Here is a 23,302-nt window from a genome sequence, read left to right on the forward strand (position 1 = left end):
TTACATGTAGTGCCACTGCCCGTCCATGCCCATGTTCATACCCATGCCACCCATCGGCCCTGGAATGAGGAGTAAAAGCAAGATTAAAGATTGCAGACCCCTCAGAACATGATGATGATAACAGCTTCAGTCTAGTAAAAGTGTATGTACTAGCTTCAGCTTTGATGCTAACACAAAACATAAAAATACCTTAACAAAGAGAATCAACTTCTTCTCTAGTTTTTGTGTGTATACGTATTGTATGTATCAAAGCTTTTGTGTCTGTACTGGAAACAAAAGTAGAGTAAAATAACAGAGACAGGGATTCCACAAACCTAGAGTTTCTTTGATTGGGGTATTCCTTTAACAAAACCTTGGAATTGATTTGACAAAGGCTCAATATTTTCTTGAACATTATAAATGTTCACAGGCTACTGAAAAATACATTAAAATGTTTTGATTTCTTGGTTATGATGAAGTATGTACAAATGTGTTTGTGTGTGTTTGTTAATGACTGGAACCTTATTTATATATATATATATATATATATATATATATATATATATATATATATATATATATGTGTGTATATGAGGACTGTTGTGTATTCATGTAACAGCCGAAAAATCATATTAGCTTGCATAAAACATGCACTATTATCTCAGTATAGTATTGTTTTGAATTGGTAATTTTTCCTTTTGTTGAGGGTGATTCTTGCAACTTAGACACAGGTTCTGGAAGAAAACTTTATCTTTATAGGTCCTTCAGAGTTCAGTATCAATTTTTCTTGAGTGAAAATAAAGACCTTCAACAGATTTGTAAGTTTAAAGTGGAGTTCCACTGATGAACTAAAATCAGTTGCTTTTCATTAAACACTGCAGTGTGTTTATGCCTCCTCTTTGACGTTTGGTAGACAGGAGAGGTTCTTTTTACACTTTATTCAAAGACTATTGGGCCAAGCTGGTCCAAGGCATAGGTGGTATGCAATGATAGGGGCGCCATCAATTTATAACTTATACTATTTTATACTAATACTATTCTAACACTATTATATCTAAATATTACCACCCACATCAACTTAACTGTATATCCTATTAAATAGGCCCTATTTTCTGGGTGCGCCTGCAGCATCAACCCACGCGTAATCCTAATAGTTAATAAATAACTAGAGTTAGTGCTGCAAACCAGATATTATCTTCCGACCATAAGATATTGTCCATCTCCCTGATTCCATGGAATGCATCATAAAATCAGCTGCCCCCACCTTAAATTCATCAGGGAAAGTTGGAAAGACTATTCCGGTTAAAGAATAACCTACAATATAATTTTCAGAAATACTGTCTTTGTCTTTTAGTGTGAGCTAAAATCTTTCCTATGGCACAAAATTGGTCAGGGCTGGCTCTGAAATTGCAAAAGCATAACTCAGAATGATCACACCAACATGCTTATCTAACAACAGAACATGGTTAGTCTACATCTGCTTAACTTGACAACTGTAAGTGAAGATGATTTGTTTTAACTTGGACTGTCAGGCCAAGTGGCTATGAATAACCTGTTATGTCTGCATGCATGGCCGTATACATAGTTTTAGAAATACACAGGTCCAAAAACTGAGTGTGGATAACTATAGTTTTAAAACCATGTTGGTGGGCAATAGATCAAATGATCTGTCAAGCAGTAAAACATGAGAATAGAAAAATACAGAAAAGGCTGAAATGATCAGGAATCATGTAATAAATTAATGTTGACTGTTAATGAAAGTGTTAAAAAAAAGAAGCAAATTCACGCTCCCGTTTTCTGTAGAAAACAAAGAACACACATCTTTACTTTCTGCATTGGTACAGAAAGGACATAATATGTCCTGATTAACACCAAGCGATGCCAATGGACATACATCCTGAGATGCGTAAGTGGGGTCATCTCTGAAATGTTGCCAACAGAAAAACAGACACCTAATTACATGTTAATGTCTGTAAATATGGGGAGTGCTTAAAAGACAGAGATAGACTTTTGTTTGAAACTCAGCTGACCACAAACAAAAAATAATTACAGAGATTTTGCCCTTGATGATTTGATAAATGTATGGGATCTTGCTCACCTCCAGGTCGGAGACCCATGTGCTGCTGCCCATCAATAACAAAGCCTCCCATTGGCTGGCCATCTGGACTGTAAGTTGTACCCTGACTCACTGTGAGAGTAGAGGAGAAGCAAGATTGTCATAGTGAGCAACTCAGAGTTCAATCACTCTGCTTCACACCCAAAGCCACCTCTTCATTCTGCAGCTCCTTCATTCAATCCATTCTCCAAAAGCCTTCAGGTTGACTCCCCTGTCTCAGTTTACATACTGTGTGTAAATCCTGCCTTGGATTTAACAAGTGATATCAGTAAGACAGCTCGGGTTTACAATTAGTTTCAACTGATCAGTCTGGAATGTAAGGAAGTATTTAGTACATTGAACATGTAATCAACTGCATCTTTACCTGTTCTGTTGGACTGGTCAATCATAGGTTGGACTATTCTCCTCCTTGCATTGATGAACCTAGAAAAAAAGAGCAATATTGTGTTAACTATTTGATGAAAAGGGGAAAGAGTCACTATATATTGAATGGAGTTAAAGCATTACAAAATTAATTATTAAAGGCTTTCACATTACCCAAATCACCTTGTTTTTATGTTTAGCATTCCTGACCTTGGAACACTTCAACTCAAGGGCTCACTTTGCACTTTGCTTTTTTTCTGGGCTTTTTGACCGTATTCCACTGCCTCTTTCAGTGAATGGACTTTGATGACATGAGCCAGATAAAGTCACTAAATAATCTATAAAGCTAGTAAATACACTTTGTGTTCATAGTCAAAGAGTACTTAAGTCTAAAGGTGTGTTTCCAGAATCAGCTGAATCATTAGTAAAATAGTACAAACAGAGATCCCAAATCTTTTAAAATGCTAAAATTAATCAAGAAATAGACCCAGCATAACCAAAAAATGTCAATTGCTCTGGGAACCAGAACCCTGAACCAGAACTTAAAACAATTATTGATTCGGGTTTAGCCCTGTATGGAGCCTTAGGCTAACTGCTTGGCCAATGGTATGCCATTGATACATCTAGGAAACATACAGTACAGTGATTGCATGCCTTACTATCTGTATTGAATGGAACCCGTGGTCACCTTTACTCCTGGACTAGAGGTGGGCGAAAGCAAACTCTTTGTCATCTCAATTAATCCAAATATGATCCTGCGTAGGCTGCCAGTAAAATGAAGACATGCAGAAATGTATCGTCTGAAAGTTAATCCAGATTGTGATGGTTTCATTGGACCGGTCTCATGCAAAACTGAGCTAAGCTACAAAGGCAGCTCGGCCTGAACATGTTTTAATATTTTATGTTACATGTAAAATGAGGCTGTTAGGAAGAGGTGTGATATATAATAGTTAACTATAATCGTTAACTCCTTGAACCCTCTGCTGCTTTCCACAGTTTTCATTCCCTTTATTTAGAAGCCTGTTGTCACTTCATATAGCCTGGCATGCCATACATTGTTGTTTTCAATGAATTTAGCGTATCAGTGGTACAATATGTATTCTAGGACAGTTTAGTTTGTCACAAATTATATGGAAATAGAGACAATGTTTAATTGGTACACTACCAATACATTTAGTTTACAAATTGTGAGTGTAGAATAAAGAGTTGTTCTGCCAGTGCACAACTATTGAGCTGAACATTATAATCTTTTAAAATTACAGACAGGCACAAAATAATAATAATTTAACAATGAATGCATGAATATTTAGTAGATTTAATATGTATAAACTCAACAGAATTTGAGCTCAAAATAAATATCCCTAATTCCATGCAAAGTTTTATATGTTTTTGATACCACCATTAGGACTCAGCACATCTTTTGATTTGATTTTAAGAAGCTTTGATTTTTGATCACCATCAAATATGCTTGAAGAAGTTTAGTTACACTAAATCTGACAATATGTGTATGACATCTGTGTGTTCTAGTTTGACTAAATTACAACTCGATGACTCGCAGTCAAGACTGAAGTGAAAATGCATTCTAAAGTCAAATGAATTTATAAAATGCATTTCGCAAACTAAAGTTACTTACCAGTTGTTCACTTGAAGGATGGTGAGGCCTGTGTCTTGTGCTAGCTGCTTTTTCTGTTCCTCTGAGGGGTATGGGTGCTGTGAGGGACACAAAGATCAGAGTGCATTCAATAAATACAAAAATATTAACATAAAGGCTAAAGTCAAAAACAGCTTGCAATTATCCATAGTCATATAGTGCAGGCTTGTGTACTTCAATAAAAAAGTTCAACCCAGGAAGTGTAATCATATTCTGTGGCAGTCTTTCCCGTGTACAGTTATTCCTGGAAGCGAGTGTACAAATTGGCTCTGAAAAGACAGAGGCTGACCAAAGTGTGGCCCCCCAAACACTTCATGCTAAAAGCGTGTGACAGTATTTGACATTATTTGATATTGCTTGACAAATGATCAGGTGGAATATAAAGAGGCACAATGGTGGCTTTTGTTTGAGGCCCTGATAAGGTTAGGCCCCCCTGTCACCCTCCAACCCCTCCCTGCTTGCGCCGTTTCCCTGTCCTCTGGCCCTGTTACCTTTGCTGTGTGTGTGTGTGTGTGTGTGTGTGTGTGTGTGTGTGTGTGTGTGTGTGTGTGTGTGAGTGTGAGAGAGAGAGAGAGAGAGAGAGAGACAGTGGGAGGAAGGCGGCAGATGGTAGACAGAGGTGATCCATGTACAGAGAGCAGGGTCGCGGGCCAGTCCCCATTCTGCTGCTGTCAGGCCAGCAGCCATCTCCTGTGGTTATCGGTGAAGGATGAGCTTCCAAGTACTTTTTTTTTAACTGCTTTTCAGGCTTAGTACACACGCACACGCACACACACAAATGTTGCTCTCCTGAATGTTTCTTCCTTTTTCCCTGTGAAAGGTTTTTTCCAGTTTTTTAGGGGAAGTTGTTCCTGACCCGATGTGAGGTCCTGGGACAGGGATGTCGTATGTGTACAGATTAAAGCCCTGCGAGGCAAATTTGTGATTTGGGGCTACACAAAATAAACTGAATAAATGTGCATCAATACACACACACAAGCTCAAACAAAAGCATACAAATGCATACACACATGCACTGTACTAAACAGCAGTGATTCCAAACCAGGCCAGTCAGCTTCATTTTACCAATGATTCATAAGTCACAAAGGTTTTGGACCACTGCTATAAAGTACCAACGCATGCACATACACACATACTATAAAAACACACAAACAGAGAAATATGCATATAACAATTAGTAAAAACAGGAGCAAAAATGGACACATAATAAATTGTGCACGAATACACAAACATCTGTACTCTAATCTGTAAAAAGTATAATAATGTGTACTTTGGGGCAACTTAAAGCACCCCTCCTAGCTTGGTGGCTGACAGTTAAGTGACAAATTACTCTTAACCCTCAAATCAAATCTCAAAAGGAGAATAATTCTTGTTCTAATTAGATTAATTAGGGGATACTTAAGTTGTCATAGATGCTTGTCCATTACATAAAAACAGGCAATTCAATCTTCTATTTCAACTGTGAACACAATCAGATTTTAGCTGACTTTGACACAACACTTGTGACCTTCAGTGGATTCCAGGTTTGCGCCCCAAACTCTTTGGCATCATTCCTTGAATGTGGATAAATGCAGGGCTGCATGGAAACCAACAGTTACGACCAGGCTAATAGGCCAATAATGAATAATATAATGAATCAAAACCTTTCACAGCTGCTTTCTCTATAGCTTACTCACAGGGGATCTTTTAAGGGTCTTCAGAATGGACAACAAAAGCAGGAGACTACAGCTAGTGGTGGACAGAAACAGCCCCCCTAACAGCCTTCCAACGGCGGGCCTCACACTGCAACGTCTGACAAAACATAATCCCGCTCTTTTCACACCCTCAACGACTGATGAATGCTTGATCGCTTGGGTGTTGCAATAGGCCTTTCAGAGGCCAAAGTCCCTTTGCACACTTTTCATAGGCACATCCTGTCATGGCAAACACTTGTGCTTAACAAATTAGGCCTGAAAGGGAATGGGGAACAGAGAGGGGATAATTCAATTATCCTCCTTTTTCATCTGGAAAATCTAAAGGTGGGCTTTGGAAAAGAAGGGATTATTCCGAGTACAGGACCTGTATGGGTCTTTTACAAACTAAACAACTGAGAGGTAGAACAACTGATGAGGCGGCAGCGGTGGTATCTTTTGGACTTTGGATAAAAGGTAAAGCTCTCTTCTTACAAAACTCCTAAATACTGCTGCTACTTCTGAATGAAAGGCTTCTGATGTTGATTTCTGTACAAATTGTGGACTACTATTTCAAGAAGGACATTTAGATGTGAGTCTGTCTTTGCTTTGTTCTCTTACAATGGAACAGGGGTGAACTGAGTTTCAGGATGCCTTCGGGAAACCTATCCAAGGCTCATTCCTGGATGTTGGCTGATGGAGGGGCTGGGGTTAGACAACATTTATTTTGAGCATTAATTCAAATCTAATTAGGGCATCTGTTAAGAAAATGTTTTGTGTTTGAAATCTATACAATGCCACAGCTAAACTCCCTTACCGTAAGGTGCTGGAAGAGCCACGCTCTCATTATATTTGTGGCTACTTTGGGGAAGATGCCTCGTTTCTTCTGCCTCTTCTTGTCCTGGTCATCCTCGTCTCCTGTGCCCGGTGATGCCAAGCTGTTGTCGAGGGCGTCTCCTGCGATCAGAGACAAGAAGAGTCCCGTTGTGAGAAAGCTTTAATTCGATCCCGTCGCCTTCATGAAAACATGTTACGAAATGGCTGACATGTGGAACAGCAGCACACAATTCTTCCTCACCTCTGCTTGACTCCTCAGCCATTGGATAATGAAGAGGAGTTTGCAGTGTGGGAGCTCAATAAAACCAAGAGCTATTAATTCAATCTGAGCCACGCACTTGACATGAGGTAATTGACTACGGGAGTCGTGCGCCTGCCATAAAATAATGACCGTTCATAATGCAGTCGGATGCATAAGTATGAACCCAATAACATCAAACCTTGTGCTGTTTCAAGTCTGAAACAAGGAGTTCATTTGGGGTATTGAGGTAGAATGTGAGAGTTGTGAAAGGGTGGGTTCCCATATGTCCACTGATGGACCAGCTCCCTCCCCACCCCATCCCCCACACCCGACTGATGGCGTAAGTGTCAGATTTCCTGGCGGCTATGGATTGTTTGATTTCAGCAGGAAGCTGACGTGGATCAAGGCAGGAGACTTCCTTTAAGCTGAGATTTCCGCTCCTGCTAGTCAACTCACTCCATCTTGTAACACAAGGGGCACCCCGCCCCCTCTCCCTCTTTGCCATTAATTGTGCATCAGCCGAGATGATTTACTTTTAACAGTGGTGGTTATTTTTCTTGCCCTCGAGGCAGAGAAGCCTTGAAAGCTTGCCTGGAGGGCATGTGAATAATGTATCTGAGAGACTCCTCCCCCGAGGCGAGACAGGAACCCTACTTTTCTTAAGATTTGCCATAGAATGTCTTTTTGTTTTTAGAGATGCATCAATCAAACACGCCTATATGAGCCACATTCATGAATAAATATTTCAGCTAATGAATATTGACGTTAAATAGGATGTGTTCTAGGGTCGTGGGCTATGGGGGTTGTGGGAGTTTTGACGGATGGTGTCCAGCTCTGAGTCATGCCCACTACTCTTTGTTGTTATGTCCCACATATCTCTCCTACAGCCTGTAATTTAAGTAACTTCTGTCTGGGCAAATATTCCTTTAGGTGGTAGAAAGTTTGAGATTGAGAATAGGGATGTCATCTTCCTACGTACCTCACAAGCTACCTTGCTACAGAGACCAGCAACTTTGAAATCATCAAATTTGTTTGACCATCTTGAAATACGTGAACAGTTTCTAGCAACCTCTACCAGATGTTGTTTTACCCTTGCCCCTCATGGCTAAGATGACCACATTGTTGAGTTGACTGAATGAAGATACAACTAAATGGCAATTTAGTCTAATTATCAGGCTTTAGTATTGTAGCGAAATTAACATCAACATATTACAAGATATTTGACGACCAAATAATTTTTCAAGACCAACTTTATATTACTGATGAGACTGGTCCATCTCTATTTCTAAGGGCATGTCCATTCAATATATGATAACATAAATCAAAGAGCGGCCTCAATAATAAACAAGGACTTGAGTTTCACATTTGAGTGGTTCTGTATTATGTTTCATATTCAGATCATAAAGTTCACATATGGTAACAAAAATAAATCATAAAAACTTAGAAAGGAAAAGAAAGAAAGACCTTATTATATCTGAGGAAGGCACGCTGTTCACCCCTCCCCTCCACCTCACCCTGGTCCACCTCCTCTCCTCTTCCCTCTTTCTTCTGCTCCGGAGAGGGTAGAGCCGCAGGGCAGATCCTCTGCTACACTAATCGCTACTGACTGTTCCCCGGCAACTCAGCCAATCTAACTAGTGTGTGACGGTGCAGTCTCAAAGTCATACACCCGTGCAAGTCTCCCATGCCTACCCTTCACCCCCACCCCAACCCATCCACCCCCACTCTACTGTTCCTGCCAGTGTCTGCACGGTCGGTGAGGGGGGGTAGATGTAGGGGTGGGCATTACTGCAGGGATGGCTGGAGTATTGCCCCGGGGCTAAGAAGAAAACACACAGAAAAACAGCACCTTAAGATATGAAGAGTCCTTTCTAGCGCCTTCTGCATCTGCTGCTCACATACGCTCAACTTTGTTCTGCCTTTGTTGCTGTAGACTACCTCTTTATACTATTAAGGTTAAGCCAACTCAGCCTTAATTGCTTTTTTTCTTATATATTATGTTACTTATTGCATTCAAAACATTGGAGCCATTGAGATATTGGGAAGACAGCAGATATTTCCAAAATATCTTCCTAAATATTATTGTAGCTAACCAAATGTTAGATTAAAGCTTTGCCACAGGGCTGATCATTTTGTATGCATACCTTACCTTTCAGTCTCCTCCATTACTGTGTATTATATATATATATATATATATATATATATATATATATATATATATATATATATATATATATATATATATATATGTCTTGATTATATTATTTAATACTTATTTTCATTCTTATTTACCGTCAATGTTATAATGGATATGTAATGCATAATGTGGTGATTACTGTGGGTTGGATATTCTTGACATTTGAAACTGTATTTTACTAATTTTAGTTTTCTCTCATGCTGCCTCCACAGTCCCTACTCTCTGTAGCTCAGGGGCTCTTAGCGCTGGGTGAGGTAGTCTTTGGATGACGTGTCCAAAAGACAAAGTGCAGAGCGGCTAGCAGAACTGATTATAGCTCTCCCAGCTGCATCAGTGATGCAAAGCCAGCGCAGCCTGTCTAATGAGCTCAGCAGGGCCTGATCCATCATCAGTGACACCTTGGGTCTCCTCCCCTTATTAGACATTATACACAGCTCTAAATGGAGTAGTCTGGAAGGTTTCCAAGACATGAGGAATCCTCAGTGTGAGAAGTTGAGCATGGCAATTATAAGCTCTTGATGGGGAGATGCAACTTTTGAAATCAGTTTAAAGCCAAGCAGTTTGCAAGTACTGATAGAACTGCAAATTTCCCCACTGCGTGACAAATAAAGGAATATCGAATCTATTAGGTAATTTATCACATTGAAGGTAAAGTTTGCACCTGGCTCTTGCCAGAGTATAACTATAAATATTGATATTTACCATTTGGGTAAACAGAGAACATTTACAAGGTATGACCGGGCCAGATATTGTGCTAAAAGCTGACAAGCCTACTGTGTTCACAGGGGAAAAAGGAAGAAAACCTTTGTGAGAGCAACAGAGGAAGATCTCTCTCCCTGGATGGACAGAAGCAATATATGTCATGTGTATAGAATGATTGAATTACAATAAAAATATATTAATTCTCACTTAAATCTGGAGGTGAATATCATTTTGTTTCTGAGGAAAAACAGCATTCAACAAAATTCAACAGCAACATCCAGAGTAAAATATAAAGGTTTCAAATGTAACTGTGTGCTATGAGCAGCAAAAAATGTAATTCTATTCACTTCCATTGTATTAGGGTGGAAAGAGATCTCAAAACCTAAATGATTTGCATGCATAGATGCCTCTAAGGATAAGTGAGGAAATAATCATTTTTGAAATCTAGGTGAACTAGTAAAATATTTACAAAAAAATATCAGTACATAAAATATAAATTTTGGTCATTTGTTTTCAAGTAAATCATTTGACCCTTTCCTTTCCCTTTACATCCAGCATGTATCTCTTACTCTTTCCTCCCTTTACAAATTCTGACATCCACAACAAGAGACGCTAAAGGGACATTAGCCACAGCCTCAGTGAAGCTGTGATGTCATTGGCATGTCAGCACCTCCACCTCCCCACATTCCTGACTCCAGGCTCTGGATGTGACAAAAAGATGCAACACATCCTGTTCTTCACATTCCATTTCTCAACACTAGTGTTGTGTGTGTATTTTTGAGTCACTCCCACTGCCTTTTGTTTTATTTGGGTCTTTGTGATGGACATTTCAAGCCTCCTTATTGTCCTCCCCCTTTCAAACATTCCTTGGAGAGCTCAGCCCCTTTCCCTGTGGTCAACAGCAGTCACCCTGGGGGTTGAGCTATCCAGGAGAGCCCTCTCTACATATCACACAGCTTACAAGGCAACAAACAAAACCTCAGAGCTTCCAGAGGAGGAGGCAGCCATGACCCAAACCACCAGCCACATTGCATGGATCATCTACCTGTGGTTAGCTAGGGTTGGAAGCCACATCATCACCACTTTAGTGTTCCCAAATGACAGTGGATTTTAAAAGGTTCATCAGACTACGGAATCATTAGTGACATCCCACTGCAGCAAGACTGGACTCATTTTCCTTTAGTGGACAGTCAGGAAAGGGGTAGGACTCAGCGTTTGTATTGGGGCACACCCATGCCTCTGACCGGCCCACTTAAGTCCATAACCTTTGATACTGCAGATATATAATGTTAGCCTTACTATGTAAATGCACTATAGTGCACTGTTCCTCTTCAACTTTCTTATTCACATTTATTCTGGCCTTTGCAGCTTGCCCTTTTCTCTTTTTGTTCTTCTTCTTGTTTTTGTAATCTACTCATATTTATCTGTCTTTCTCACATCTTCTACCTGGGACTGTAGCCTGTGGTGTAATCTAAAATAAAAGCCATGTCCATACGTGATCGCGCATCAGAGTTCCGGGCTCACACGGCGCCTGTGTCCAGGTGGAGCTAGTGATGGTTAAGTTAGCTGACTGCTACACGCTGTTGTGTGAAGTTGATGTTGAATAAAAGTAATAAATATACTTACAGTAGTCATCCGTTTTTTTAAGAAAAACATGATGGTCAACATGATCTATTTGTAACACTTCATGTTGTCTGTTGGATTGTCCTATTTCAAACTTTCATTATTATTCTGGAGGAGTATTTTGAAAACCTCATGAGCATCTTTGTGGGATGCACGGTGGTGTAGTGGCTACCTCTGTCACCTCACAGCAAGAGGGGCCGTATTCGGTCCTTCTGTATGGTGTTTGCATGTTCCCCCCGTGGCAACGTGGGTTCCCTTCGGGTTCTCCGGCTTCCTCCCACAGTCCAAAAACATGCAGCATAGGACTCTAAATTGGCCGTAGTTGTGAATGTGAGTGTGAATGGTTGTCTGTCTAAATACTAAACATATTCTCTTATTTTGCTCAACAAGACAACAGATGGAACACGTTGACCGTTTTAAATATTGTGTGTTATTTAAGTGTTTTAGGTGCCTAAGCCTGTGGACAGCACGTAAACCCTGGTTTCCAAAGTCAAAGTCTTGAGCTTAGTATGCCAAAACATCCTCCTCGACCACCACACCAAGAATGTCATTTCCTGAGTTGGGAAAAACTTTGCCGGTGAGCATAATACAGGAATCAATTATGGTTCCACCACAATGTTTTGGCAAGGGAAATACGGTATATTGTGGTAGACAGACTTGTAGTGCCAAGTATCACCTGCACATTTACTCACTGCTCAATTTTGATACTTCTTTAAGTTGAACCATGCTAATGTTAAAACAGTATGGAGGAAGGAAGCTTTTTGGATTACTTAGTAAATTTGGTAGTCAGTGCATTGGTCCAAAAATATGCAAAACGAACTGCTGTACTGAGAAGGGACACACATTTGGCAGGCGTTGGATAGCTCAATCATCACTCCTTTCATTAGTCTATAACCATCAATGCAGAATAATTGAACATTAACATAATATTAAGGAGATTTTATCTCATCAGTGTACCTCATGAACAAGGTGAGCGTTCTTTCCAAGTACTGAACTAATTATAAACCTGTAGGCCATCTACCTGCACCAAATGAGATTAACATGATATACCTCTAGCTGTCCTTTCTCTACTTTCAGGTGGTGTATTTGACTCTTCCCTGGCATGAGAATAGACTGGAAACAAGGCAGAGAAGCCTGGGGAGAAGCAGCAGGTAGCATGCAGCACATCCTGCAGCAGCAACCACTCTGATCATTCTGCCTTCTTCTTTCCCTTTGTTCCTCATACATAAAGTACTCTGTCCTTACATCCCTTCAGGGGGCATTCTGCACTCCCATCCCCGATGCATTCTCTCCCAGGTCAAAAGGGCATGGACCTTGGGTTTTCCCCCGCTGTTGTTTAAAAAAAAAAGCCAAAAGGAAAGAAGCTATTTAAAACTCAATATACAATTTCTGGATACTGAATGCTTGAAAAAAGATTTCCCCAAACAATGATGTCACACTCTCGTGCATTTTAGGTGAAACTAATATTATTTTCAAGAGTCCTGATTTTCTCTTAATTTTTTGAGTTTATCTTGTCTTGCAAAGCATCCTCTTATTGTTCTTGGCAATGCTCTGCTCCTTGATGTCTGATGGGCAGAGGGTGGAAAGTTGCTTTAAAGTCCATTCTATTTTTACTGCGCCCGAAGGGGAGAAAAATAAAAACAAGCCATAAAACCCTTATAGCCTCCAATTAGCACATTAGAAATCCCATTAAATGCAGGAACACCAGGGTGACACAAGAAAGGATGGCATCAGAGGGAGACAGCTGACAATAACAGCCGACAACGACAGTAAACTCAGAAAAACTCTCCATCAGCGTTAACTGACCTTTAACTGAGCATCTACACAACTGTGAAAGTGAGGGAGCCACAGTTAAATGGGAAAGTCAACATCAATTGCCCTTTTAATGTTGTTCTTACCAAGTCAAAGTAAAATGTTTTTTTACATCTACGTACTTTGTATCTTGTAATTTGTTCTCACTATTAACTACCACCATAATTGTTGTTGTGTGCTTGTCATGTGATCAAAGCTCTAGCCAGGATGGATCTTAAAGGATCTTAAATCAAACGATATTTTCAGTGGATAGAATTTAACATTGCAAAGGTCTCGATACAGTTTCTACCTGACACAACGAGGCACTAAAATAATTGAAAACATGCAATTCAGTATGCACCATGTGCATTTTCTTTCTATATAGAACACCCCCAGGTTACTAAAACTCTCAAACCTCTCATACCTTCCCAAGACCTCATCATCCTCAATAACAGCTACAGTCTATCTCTCAATTCTGACTTACCTTCTGTGTCGTAGCACTCCGCCCAACGCCTATTGGTTCATCCTGAAGATATAAATCTATCTATAAAATGGCTCACAAATATATAGTTTCATTTAAAAAAACTAAATGCACTGTAATTTCCTGGAGCAGCTAAAAACGTTTTGGCAAATGTTACTCATACAGGAATACATTTGTTGGAAACTCTTCACAATGGGATAAATAGTAGGGTTATGGTTAGTCCTCACTTAACTTACATTATCTGTTTTAACTTCCCCCGAGTCACCAGTGGGGACTGCTGAGTCCCCACGCCTCAGGAAGAGGTCACAAAAAAGTCAGAGCTTTGATATGAAAGAGAACGCAGGAGGCCTGCGAGTGCTCTTACCGAGTTCACTGGTGTTGTCGCCACTATGAGAGACGTGTCCCCCACTGGATGGTCCCGGGGTGCCCACAGAAGGCGTGGAGTGGGCGTCATCCATGTCTCTCCAGGACGCTGGGTTCTGGGAGGTCAGGGAGAGGTCCGCACACCAGGCGACAGGAGATAAGGAAACAGAGGAGAAGAAGAAAGAAGAGAGCAAAAAATCGATGAGCAAGGTCCGATAGGTCCAGTATGAAGTCCATTATGCAGTTTCCCAAAGATACAAAGACAGCGGCAACCAAGTTGTAAAAAAATGTGAGACTAGAAAAACATTACCATCCTGACCAAGAGGTAGGTTTAAATATAGTGTCAGAAAGAGGAGCAGCGAGAGTAACCCTGCAGCATGTGGACCCTCCTGTGTCCTGGCTGCTTCTGTGACTTCTGTTCTGTATTTATTGGGCAGATTATCCTGGCCACTCAGACGGCCATAAGCCCAAACCAAACAGCGGAGCTCCCTCTTCAGCCTCTCTGCGTCAGCTGTTTGCCGGATGGTGATCCGATGAAGAGCTCAGCAGATGACAACAAGAAGAGCGGGGACAATGGCGCAGTGTGAACGAGCCCTCTCAATGACGGCCCCTCTTTTCTTATCCAGCCACCCAATAATTACAACTCCTGAGTACACACAGCTACTCAAAGGGCGCCATGTGTTTCTACGTTTATCAAGCTAATGAAGGTCTCATTTTCCCCCCGCCCCCATCTGTTAAAACCCAATTAACTGGAAAGGAGTGGAGTGTACAGCCAAGACTGAGAATCATAAACAGATTAAGAGAATTATTTATGTTTACCTTATATTTGCTCTTTTCCTCTCACTATTATCCAGAGGACTCACTGTAAATACGGATTCAATTCCTACACCAAATGACCTCTAGCAGCAAATATAGGATAAAGACAGTTATCAAAATGTACACAAGCTTTATGTTTTTCTTATTGAGAATGAAGGATGTTTGTTTAAGCAACATCATGTCAAACTGGGCATTAATAAACCATTAATAATCTGCCATCTTGGCTATTTCAATATTTGACTATTTGGCTATTTGAGTTTAAATTAACGTACAGTATTTATCACCTGTCTTCAAGTACTCAAGGTAACACAGGTGAGTAATTGATATGCAGGTGATCGTTTTGGGGGTGAGGTATTCCTTTAAGTCGGATTTAGACTGTCTGCGACTGACTGTGGATATGTAGAACTACATGACATGTATAACTTTTCAGCTACATATTGGTTCTAACTCCCCCACGGAACACAGACAAAAATTAAGAAAAAAAGAAAAGAAAAAAATAGAAGATATCTCTTTAGAATGACGCAGCTGAAAGCTTTACACTTCTACTATATCATAGCACAATATGTTAACAGTCTCTCTGCAAAGTTTGATATTCACATTTTCTCATGTTACACTCTATTTGTTTCACTTGTATATGACTAATGGTGTTCAATACATCCGCATAAAGCAGTAACATACAGTAAATAAACCAAAATAATGCATTTGTGCCCTCAAATCACATAAAATATTTTCTTATGGATTATAATTCTACCCTACTTTCATCCTATCTTCTTTGTCCAAATTCTGATTTGTGTCTAAAACACCTATTAATCGCGAGAGCCTATTGGAGCGTTCTACAAATGAGATTGACAGCACTTTTACCCACTCAGAATCTTCAAGTCTCCAAATTTAGTGACGAGTAGGATTTGGATAGGGCAGCAGTAGAAGCGATCCCACGAGGAGTGTGTAACTCGACACCTCCTGCGGACACGTCACAGAGCTGGATAGCGAGCTCTTCTCTGTTTACGTGTACAGAGGTAACGTGTAGGACCAAGAATACTTCATAAAGTAAGCAATTTGTATGTACAGTTGCTGGGAAAAAATTGCTTTGTCTGGAGGACTTTATACTGATGCTTTGTCTGAGAAGAGATTGAAAGGTAGAGTTTGAATCCGTAGGCTGTGAGGGTTACCCCGGCGGTCTCCGTTAGCCTGCAACTAACTGCTAGTGGAAGTGGGAGCTGAAAACGTCTCGTATAGTTGGTCATTTCTGGACTCATTTGGACATTTAAATGCATATAGTTGGTTTTGTTGTGTGTTTGGAGCATGTATACATGGATTGCTTAGTCTTTTAGCTAAGGCTTGGCTGTTTAATCTGGTATATTGCAATACTATATTTTTCAATATACACAATATCACTCCAAAGGTCTGAACCCCGACAATAAAGGGGAATATAGGGCGAATTGGATAGCATAATTGGAACCTGACGAAATAGAAGTGTACTGCTAGATTTCTGCTTGCTTGAGGAAATTGAATGTACAAGTTTGCAATTAGGAACTTCAGTCCAAACCAACAGTGTCAGTGGAATGCAGTAACATGCATTCCAACAAACCAAATGTAGAATCAAATGGCACAAGCATACCTGTAAACTCACACACACTGCTCTTAGCCCTTGTGAATGGGAAACAGATTGAGGTACAATCAGTGGTTAACATGCATGTACGTTACACAGCTGTGCATGTCTTCGTAGCCATCCAGCAAATCCATTATGCATGACGCATTACAGCAGGAGAGTGTCCTGTCACATCAACTGGTGGCCTCACACACACACGTCAACTGTATTTTGTCGCTTAAGAAAGAAGGACGCATATTAATAACTGTATTCTTAATAGCAAGAAAATGTACTTTCAGTACAATGAAGTCAAGACCAATATTTTTCACGGAAGACCATATTTTATGCTAGTATTCATATTTTAAATGTCTCCAGTGAAAATATTCAAGAATTTACTTTTTGTAAGGTAAGAATAACACTAAAACAACATTTCAGTCATGATTGATTGTCAAAGGTTGCATATTTCACATGACCCCATGAGTTGCCATACACATTTGTAAAAGGCCCTTTTTTTGTCTTATATTTCTAAGAGACTGGAGAGAGTCTTGAAAATAACTATACAAAAAATAGGATTTATTTACACGATACTTTATATATATATATATATATTTTTTTTTTTTAGTTAGAGGGTTCCATCTGCGGCAACAACAAGTCCTAAAGGTTGGGAAGTTAAGTGTAGGTCTTAGGACACTACCACACCATGTTGTTCATTCTGTACACATGACATATTGTACTTCTCTCCATCCCTCAGGTTTCTTCCCTTTTTCTCCTGTGAAAGGTTTTTGGGGAGTTTTTCCTGATCCGATGTGAGGTCCTGGGAGAGGGGATGTCATATATGTATTGTAAAGCCCTCTGAGGATAATTTGTAATTTGTGATTTGGGGTTATACAAAATAAACTGAATTGAACCACAGCAACACTAAAACGACATCTCAGTTTACAGTCTACAGTTCATGGGGGAACTTTCATCATATCCAAAGGAAATTATAGTTGAGGGTTCTCTGACATGAAAAACAATCAGTCAATCTCAGGAGTAAGGAGTCAATCTGTTTTCTGCACACAGTCCAAATTGATTTGTTGCAGTAAATTATCAATATACACTGCTACACTGTAAATCACTTCAACATCTGAATTTGTTTCTTTGTAAATGCTATTAAAATCCTTTTGGCTGAAAACACCAGGCTGATCAACAGCAAACACAACACTTTCAGCTGCACTTTGTGCTCTGAAGGCCATCATCACTATCACGTCTGACTACATTTCATATAAATAAAATTATAAAGATTACTTACAAGTCCAGGTGAAGAAAAAAAAATGTCGGTAGAGAAAGACGGAGTGACATTTCAGCAAAGAACGAGAGTTTATGTAGTATGATTTATATAATGAAGTAATATAACATTTCTCTTCATCATAATTTTGGGTTGATTTTATTTAAAAAGAACCCCCTTAATATTTCAATAAACTAATGCTAACATACAGAGATGGAAGAAGTACTCAGGAAATAATTAAGAAAAAACAGCAGTACTCCAGTAAAATACTCTGTTACATCTAAAAGTCCTGCTTTCAAAATAGTACTCAAATAACATTATATTATCATCAAACTGAAGGGAAAGAAGTAAAAGTACTCATGCAGAATAATATACATTATGTTATTGTATTATAATGATGCATTAAGATGTCCATCACTTTAATGTTGCAGCTGGTAAAGGTGGAGCTCATTTTGATGACTTTAATGGGTAGTTTAATCTATAATAAAATATCCTCATTTATTACAGTGGCTGTAAATATTTTTTATTATTAATCTGGATTTCCAAAGTAACTAAAGCTGTCGGATAAGTGCAGTAAAAAGTGCAATAATACCTCTGAGAAGGTAGCATAAAACAGAAATACGAGAGTACAAGTACTTTAATCATGTACTCAGGAAAGTTATTGAGTAAATATATTTACATTGCAGCACTTTATAATACATGTAATAAAAACTGCTTTTCCAATTCTAGTCAATATCAGTTTGAAAGTGAAGTATTCTGTTTCTACTCAATATTATTCTAAGTCTCCAAACTCCTACTATTTGGAACATCACAATTCATAATTAATCTGGAAAGTACCGTTTTTGAGATACACACTTCATTTTTCCAACAATTAAGGCATGCACTTTGAACGTAATTGAGGTGCCAGAGTGCATACAAAAATCATAAAAATATCACTTGTTCATGAAGATAAATTCCCCCATACAAGGTCGGGGCTCAGCCCTGAATGTCCTCAAATGCTACAAACGCACCTGCTGATATGCCATCAAACAGCCCTCGGATTCAGTAATGACACCACAATCTGAACAAACGCAACACACTTTCATCTGTTTTATCAAATTCAATTTTTTGAATCAGTTCAAAGGCCTTTTGTGAACGATCGAAAGGAATTCAACTCTAACACCCTGCCAGATTCACTTCTTTGTCAGTAAAGAAACTATATTCAAATGACCGGCAAAAGGAAGGCTTCTGTTGAGAAATGCATTGGTTCTCAACCTGTTTGTGCACTCCATGTTGAATGTGTAAATAAATTGTTAACAAATGTAAACTTATTTTATTTGAATCTTTTTTAGAGGTCTGAAGAGGAAAAACTCTCCTGTATATTATTGTAAAATTAAAGGATAAGATTTAAAATTCAAAACAGGTTTTGTCAAAGTTATTGGGTCCCAAACTCCAGTTGGTTAATTAAGCAGTGCTCTGAACAGCTAGCCACAACTGCGAGGCAAACGTTTAAATACAGGAATTATAGGAGTTGACGGTCCATTATTATTCATTCTTTATATTAATGATTTGTCCAATGTGTCAAAAAGTATTTTTCCGATAATGTTTGCAGATGACACGACCCTAGTTCTCTCTCATTCAAATTTCAATTCTCTGATTATGCAAGCTAATGCTGGTTTAACCGCACTATGCTACATGGTTCCAATTAAATAAACTACCTTTGAATATAAAAAAATCTATTTTTATTATTTTCAGTAGCAAAAAATCTTACTCGAAGGATTTTGAGTAAGATGAATCTCTTGAGATGCCTCAAGTGTCATCTACAACATTTCTAGGAATTATCATTGATGAAAGTTTAAGTTGGAGTAACTGTGTTAGTAAAAAATAAACAAATCTATTGGAACCATAAGGAGGGTTAGACATCTTGTCTCTGTAAACTGTCTCCTTATTCTTTATTACAGTTTAATGTATCCTTATCTTTCATATTGCAATATAGTTTGGCAAGTACTTTTCCAACTTCTTTGAAAAAAATGTTGGTTCTCCAGAATCGTTTTGTTAGGATTGCAACACGATCAGTCTCACATCTCAGCTGCTCCTTTATTTCACAAACTGCAGATTCTTACTATTTATAACATTAATATTTCTTTAACTTGCATTTTCATGTATAAAATACTTTTAGGTGAAGGAAATATTCCTGATCATTTCAAGACCTTCTTCAAAGTCAATTCACAGATTTATTCTTACTCAACTCGTCAATCTTCACATCTTCATCCTCCTAAATTACTGACTAGCAGAGGTCAATTTTCTATTAGATTTAGGGGAACCAAGTTATGGAATGACATTTCCCACCTAACAAAGAAATGTCCCTCTATAAAAAATTCAAAAAATTGCTTAAAAGAAAGTCTAATTGCTGTTTCGTAAGAGTTTGTATTGTATTGGTGTTCATGTCTTTCTTGTTTTAGCTGTTATATCTACATTTTTAGTTACCATCGTATGGAAATGCCACAGAGTATAATCCAATATCCCTGAACAATCGCAAACCATGCTTACTTTCACGCTCACACATGCACACATATGCACACACACACGCACACGCACGCACACGCACTTGACATAATTACATTATTTTTCTTTCTTTTCTTTCTTTCTTTCTTATGCATATTTCAATTTATGTTTGGAATTTTGTAAAATTTTAAATATTATATAGGTGGAGGCTTCAAATAAGCCCAGTTGGCTTTTTGTCTCTTCCTGCACTGTGGTATTCATTTTCAGTTATGATTTTTTTCTTTTATTGTTTGAATTGTGCAAAATAAATAGGAGTTGACGGTGAGCAGCATCAGCAAGCATATCTTAACTCATCTATCTTGGATGAAAAGAAAAGAATACATCTGGTGATGAAAGAAAACCTTAGGTAACCCTAATTATGAAGCATAATTATGAAGACTCACATGATCTGCGAGGTTGGTAGAAGATCCGGAAAGGTCGTCGAAGTCCGACTTGCAGACGTCCCGATCCTCTATGACCAGGTCGATGGGCATTTTGCCTTTGAGGCAGCTGATGTACCGGTGGCAGAAGTTATCACAGAGCTCATGGACCTGAGAACGCAGTCTTTCATTTAGTTTGGGCCCGAAAACCAGAATAAAACCAGAATAATAAAAAATAGATAAACAATTACAGTGTTGGTAAATGTGTGGGTCAATCTACCACTAATTAATAATGTGTACCTTCTCCAATTCCAGCAGATGAAATCGAAGGACTTGAATCGCTTGGATCATCTAGAAACAAACACATCTTAAACCACCTCTTCCGAAAATACATGATAGAGAACAATATGATTTCGGAGACGACCAAATTCCATAATCTGTGTACATTTGCTAATTACCAACATAATACAAATGTGCTATTTGTAATACAAAAATGAATGTGCTATCCAGGTATGGGGTTGCCCCGGGCAAGTGTGTGACCTCGAGGTGAAAGCAGACAGCAACACATCGCACACAATAGCGGAGAATAAAGTAAAAAATAAACCTTAAAAAAGAAAGAGAAGGAAGTGCTCACCAAGTTATCCAGCTCTGGGTTGGAAGAAAATAGAGGTTTCTCTGCGCGGATCTGAGGAGGGGACGAAAATTAAATGCATCAGTTGGTGTTTTCAAACTGATCTTGCTTCTAATCCAAAATGGCTTCATTATTTATTTGATCCTACCTGTTTTGCAAATACGGCTATGTCTTCATTGAAGGAGTCGGAGGAGCACACGTCTCCCCCCGCCACCCCGGGCTCTCTGGGCGTGCAGGTCGCCAGCTCGCACTTCTCGAACACCAGAGCCAGCAGTGGGAATAAAGGGTGTCTGCAACAGAGGCAGAGACGGGCCCATTGTTAGGCCTTTCCTTAACTATCGCCTCCAGTAAATCAAAGCAGCGGCAGATAACGATTCACGTTTAGCTTGGTGCGTTCAACAAGAGAACACCAGTTTGTAATCTGCGACCAATATTGATTTCCCCTCCTTAAATCAAGAGAACTACCGCGCCGCTGCAGTCAGATTATTTCATCTGTTTCCAAATCAAACAACCTGTTCAGAGATTTGCATCAGTTATCCGAGCAACTGAGGAATTTAGTCTCGTTTTAAGCAGCAAAAAAAAAGATAAAATGAAAACTGCATCGACAATTCATGTATTAACCTATTAGTGCCGAGGTTTAAAAAAAGAGAGAACGAGATTGTTTACTATATTCTGCTCTCCGTTTAATTTAAATTAAAGCGTTTGTGACTTTTCATGTTTAGGTATGCACACAAAGATAATGACAACAACGATAATAATAATTACAACAACAATAATACAACGGTTATTAACAATATTGTTATTATAGGCCTATCCATACCCGTAGATTTGGTCCTTGTCTCTCTTTAGTGCGTCGTTGACCGCGCTGCCCATGCTGCTCGGCATGATGTTGTGCGGTGCATGTGCTCCATAGTGCTGCGTCGGGTGTGGCCCGTGGTTCAGGTGGTGGACCTGGGTCATGGGCCGTGGGGCGTGTGGGTCACCGTACATGGACGTGGGGACTCCGACTCCATCCATCGCGCCTCCGTAATGAGCCAGCTCGTCGTACTGGGGTGAACGTTGAGGATGACATTAGGGCAAGATGCAGGTAAATACTACTACGATGTGTTCACTGTATTCGGTTAGACTATACAAGCATTAGACCTGGTTTCATGTCAAAACAAAACTGCCAAATTTATATATGAAATAAAACCACTCGCCAAACTGTTTTCTTGCTAGAAATTAACATCATATGGTGTCTGTATGTATATAATAATAACTTTGTGCAATTGTATTAATTACAATTCAACATGAATCTGTCAAATGACATTTACCCTTTGCGCCATCTCCTTGCGCAATTTCCAGTGGTGTAGGCTAAAGACAAGATTGGTGTTGATGAGTAGATGACTTTTACATCCAAAGGGGAATTATAATCCTGTCCTCTTTTGGGCATGGAGCAAATCAATAATTATGCAAAGTGATCCAAAACAGTCTCTGTCCTCAAGTTGCCAAAAGACGCACTGGCAGCGGGCCAGCTGGTTTTCTGTGGTTCTTCAACGGGAGAATAAGTGATAATCTCTCAGATGTGAGTGTCTGATGTTAGTTCCGGGCATCAGTTGTCCCTTTCACAGGAATGCAGTGACGGTCCGCGGCCAGTCCTCTGCACTCAGTGTGTCCTCATGTCCACGTCTCTGCGCGACACGCTCACTGTGTGCAGGGCGGCGAGGGAGCCGCTTATAGCGCTGCGCGATCTGCAGGGCACGCTGATGACGGAGCACGGGGAGGAGGGAGGAAAAGCCCCCGGCTACTGACAAGTTACTGTGTTTGTAAACGTTATTTTCCGGTCAATACTTTCAAAATAAACTCGTTGACCAAATGACCTTAATGATCCCGCAGCAAAAATGGGTTATTTTGTGGATTTCTCACCACTCCACCGCATTTACCTTGCATGGAACTTTTTTATTACAATGAATGGCTACAGTTTTAGAAAATGTATAATATATACTGCAATATATAAGTGAGATGGGGCATGGTGTTTAGATTTGTTATACCTGACTAAAGCAAGTTCTACATACTGTGTATATGCACAATGGAAGAAAAATAT

General features: G+C 39.4%; 1 protein-coding gene across 1 annotated transcript; it reads right to left on the minus strand.

Moving 5' to 3' along the window:
• meis2b (Meis homeobox 2b) lies at positions 1–22,260 on the minus strand (the record flags this gene model as incomplete). The annotated part of the gene is made up of 11 exons (XM_079214797.1): positions 22,040–22,260; positions 21,368–21,509; positions 21,223–21,273; positions 20,889–20,939; positions 20,613–20,759; positions 14,016–14,130; positions 6,597–6,736; positions 4,092–4,168; positions 2,460–2,518; positions 2,078–2,167; positions 1–59 (listed from the first exon to the last, which is right to left on the minus strand). The coding sequence occupies exons 1-11, from the start codon at positions 22,234–22,236 to the stop codon at positions 1–3; spliced, it is 1,128 nt and encodes a 375-aa protein (XP_079070923.1). The 5' UTR covers positions 22,237–22,260.
• Positions 22,261–23,302: the final 1,042 nt, after the last annotated feature.

The sequence above is a fragment of the Taurulus bubalis genome (assembly GCF_910589615.1).
Source record: "Taurulus bubalis genome assembly, chromosome: 3".
NCBI lineage: Eukaryota > Metazoa > Chordata > Actinopteri > Perciformes > Cottidae > Taurulus > Taurulus bubalis.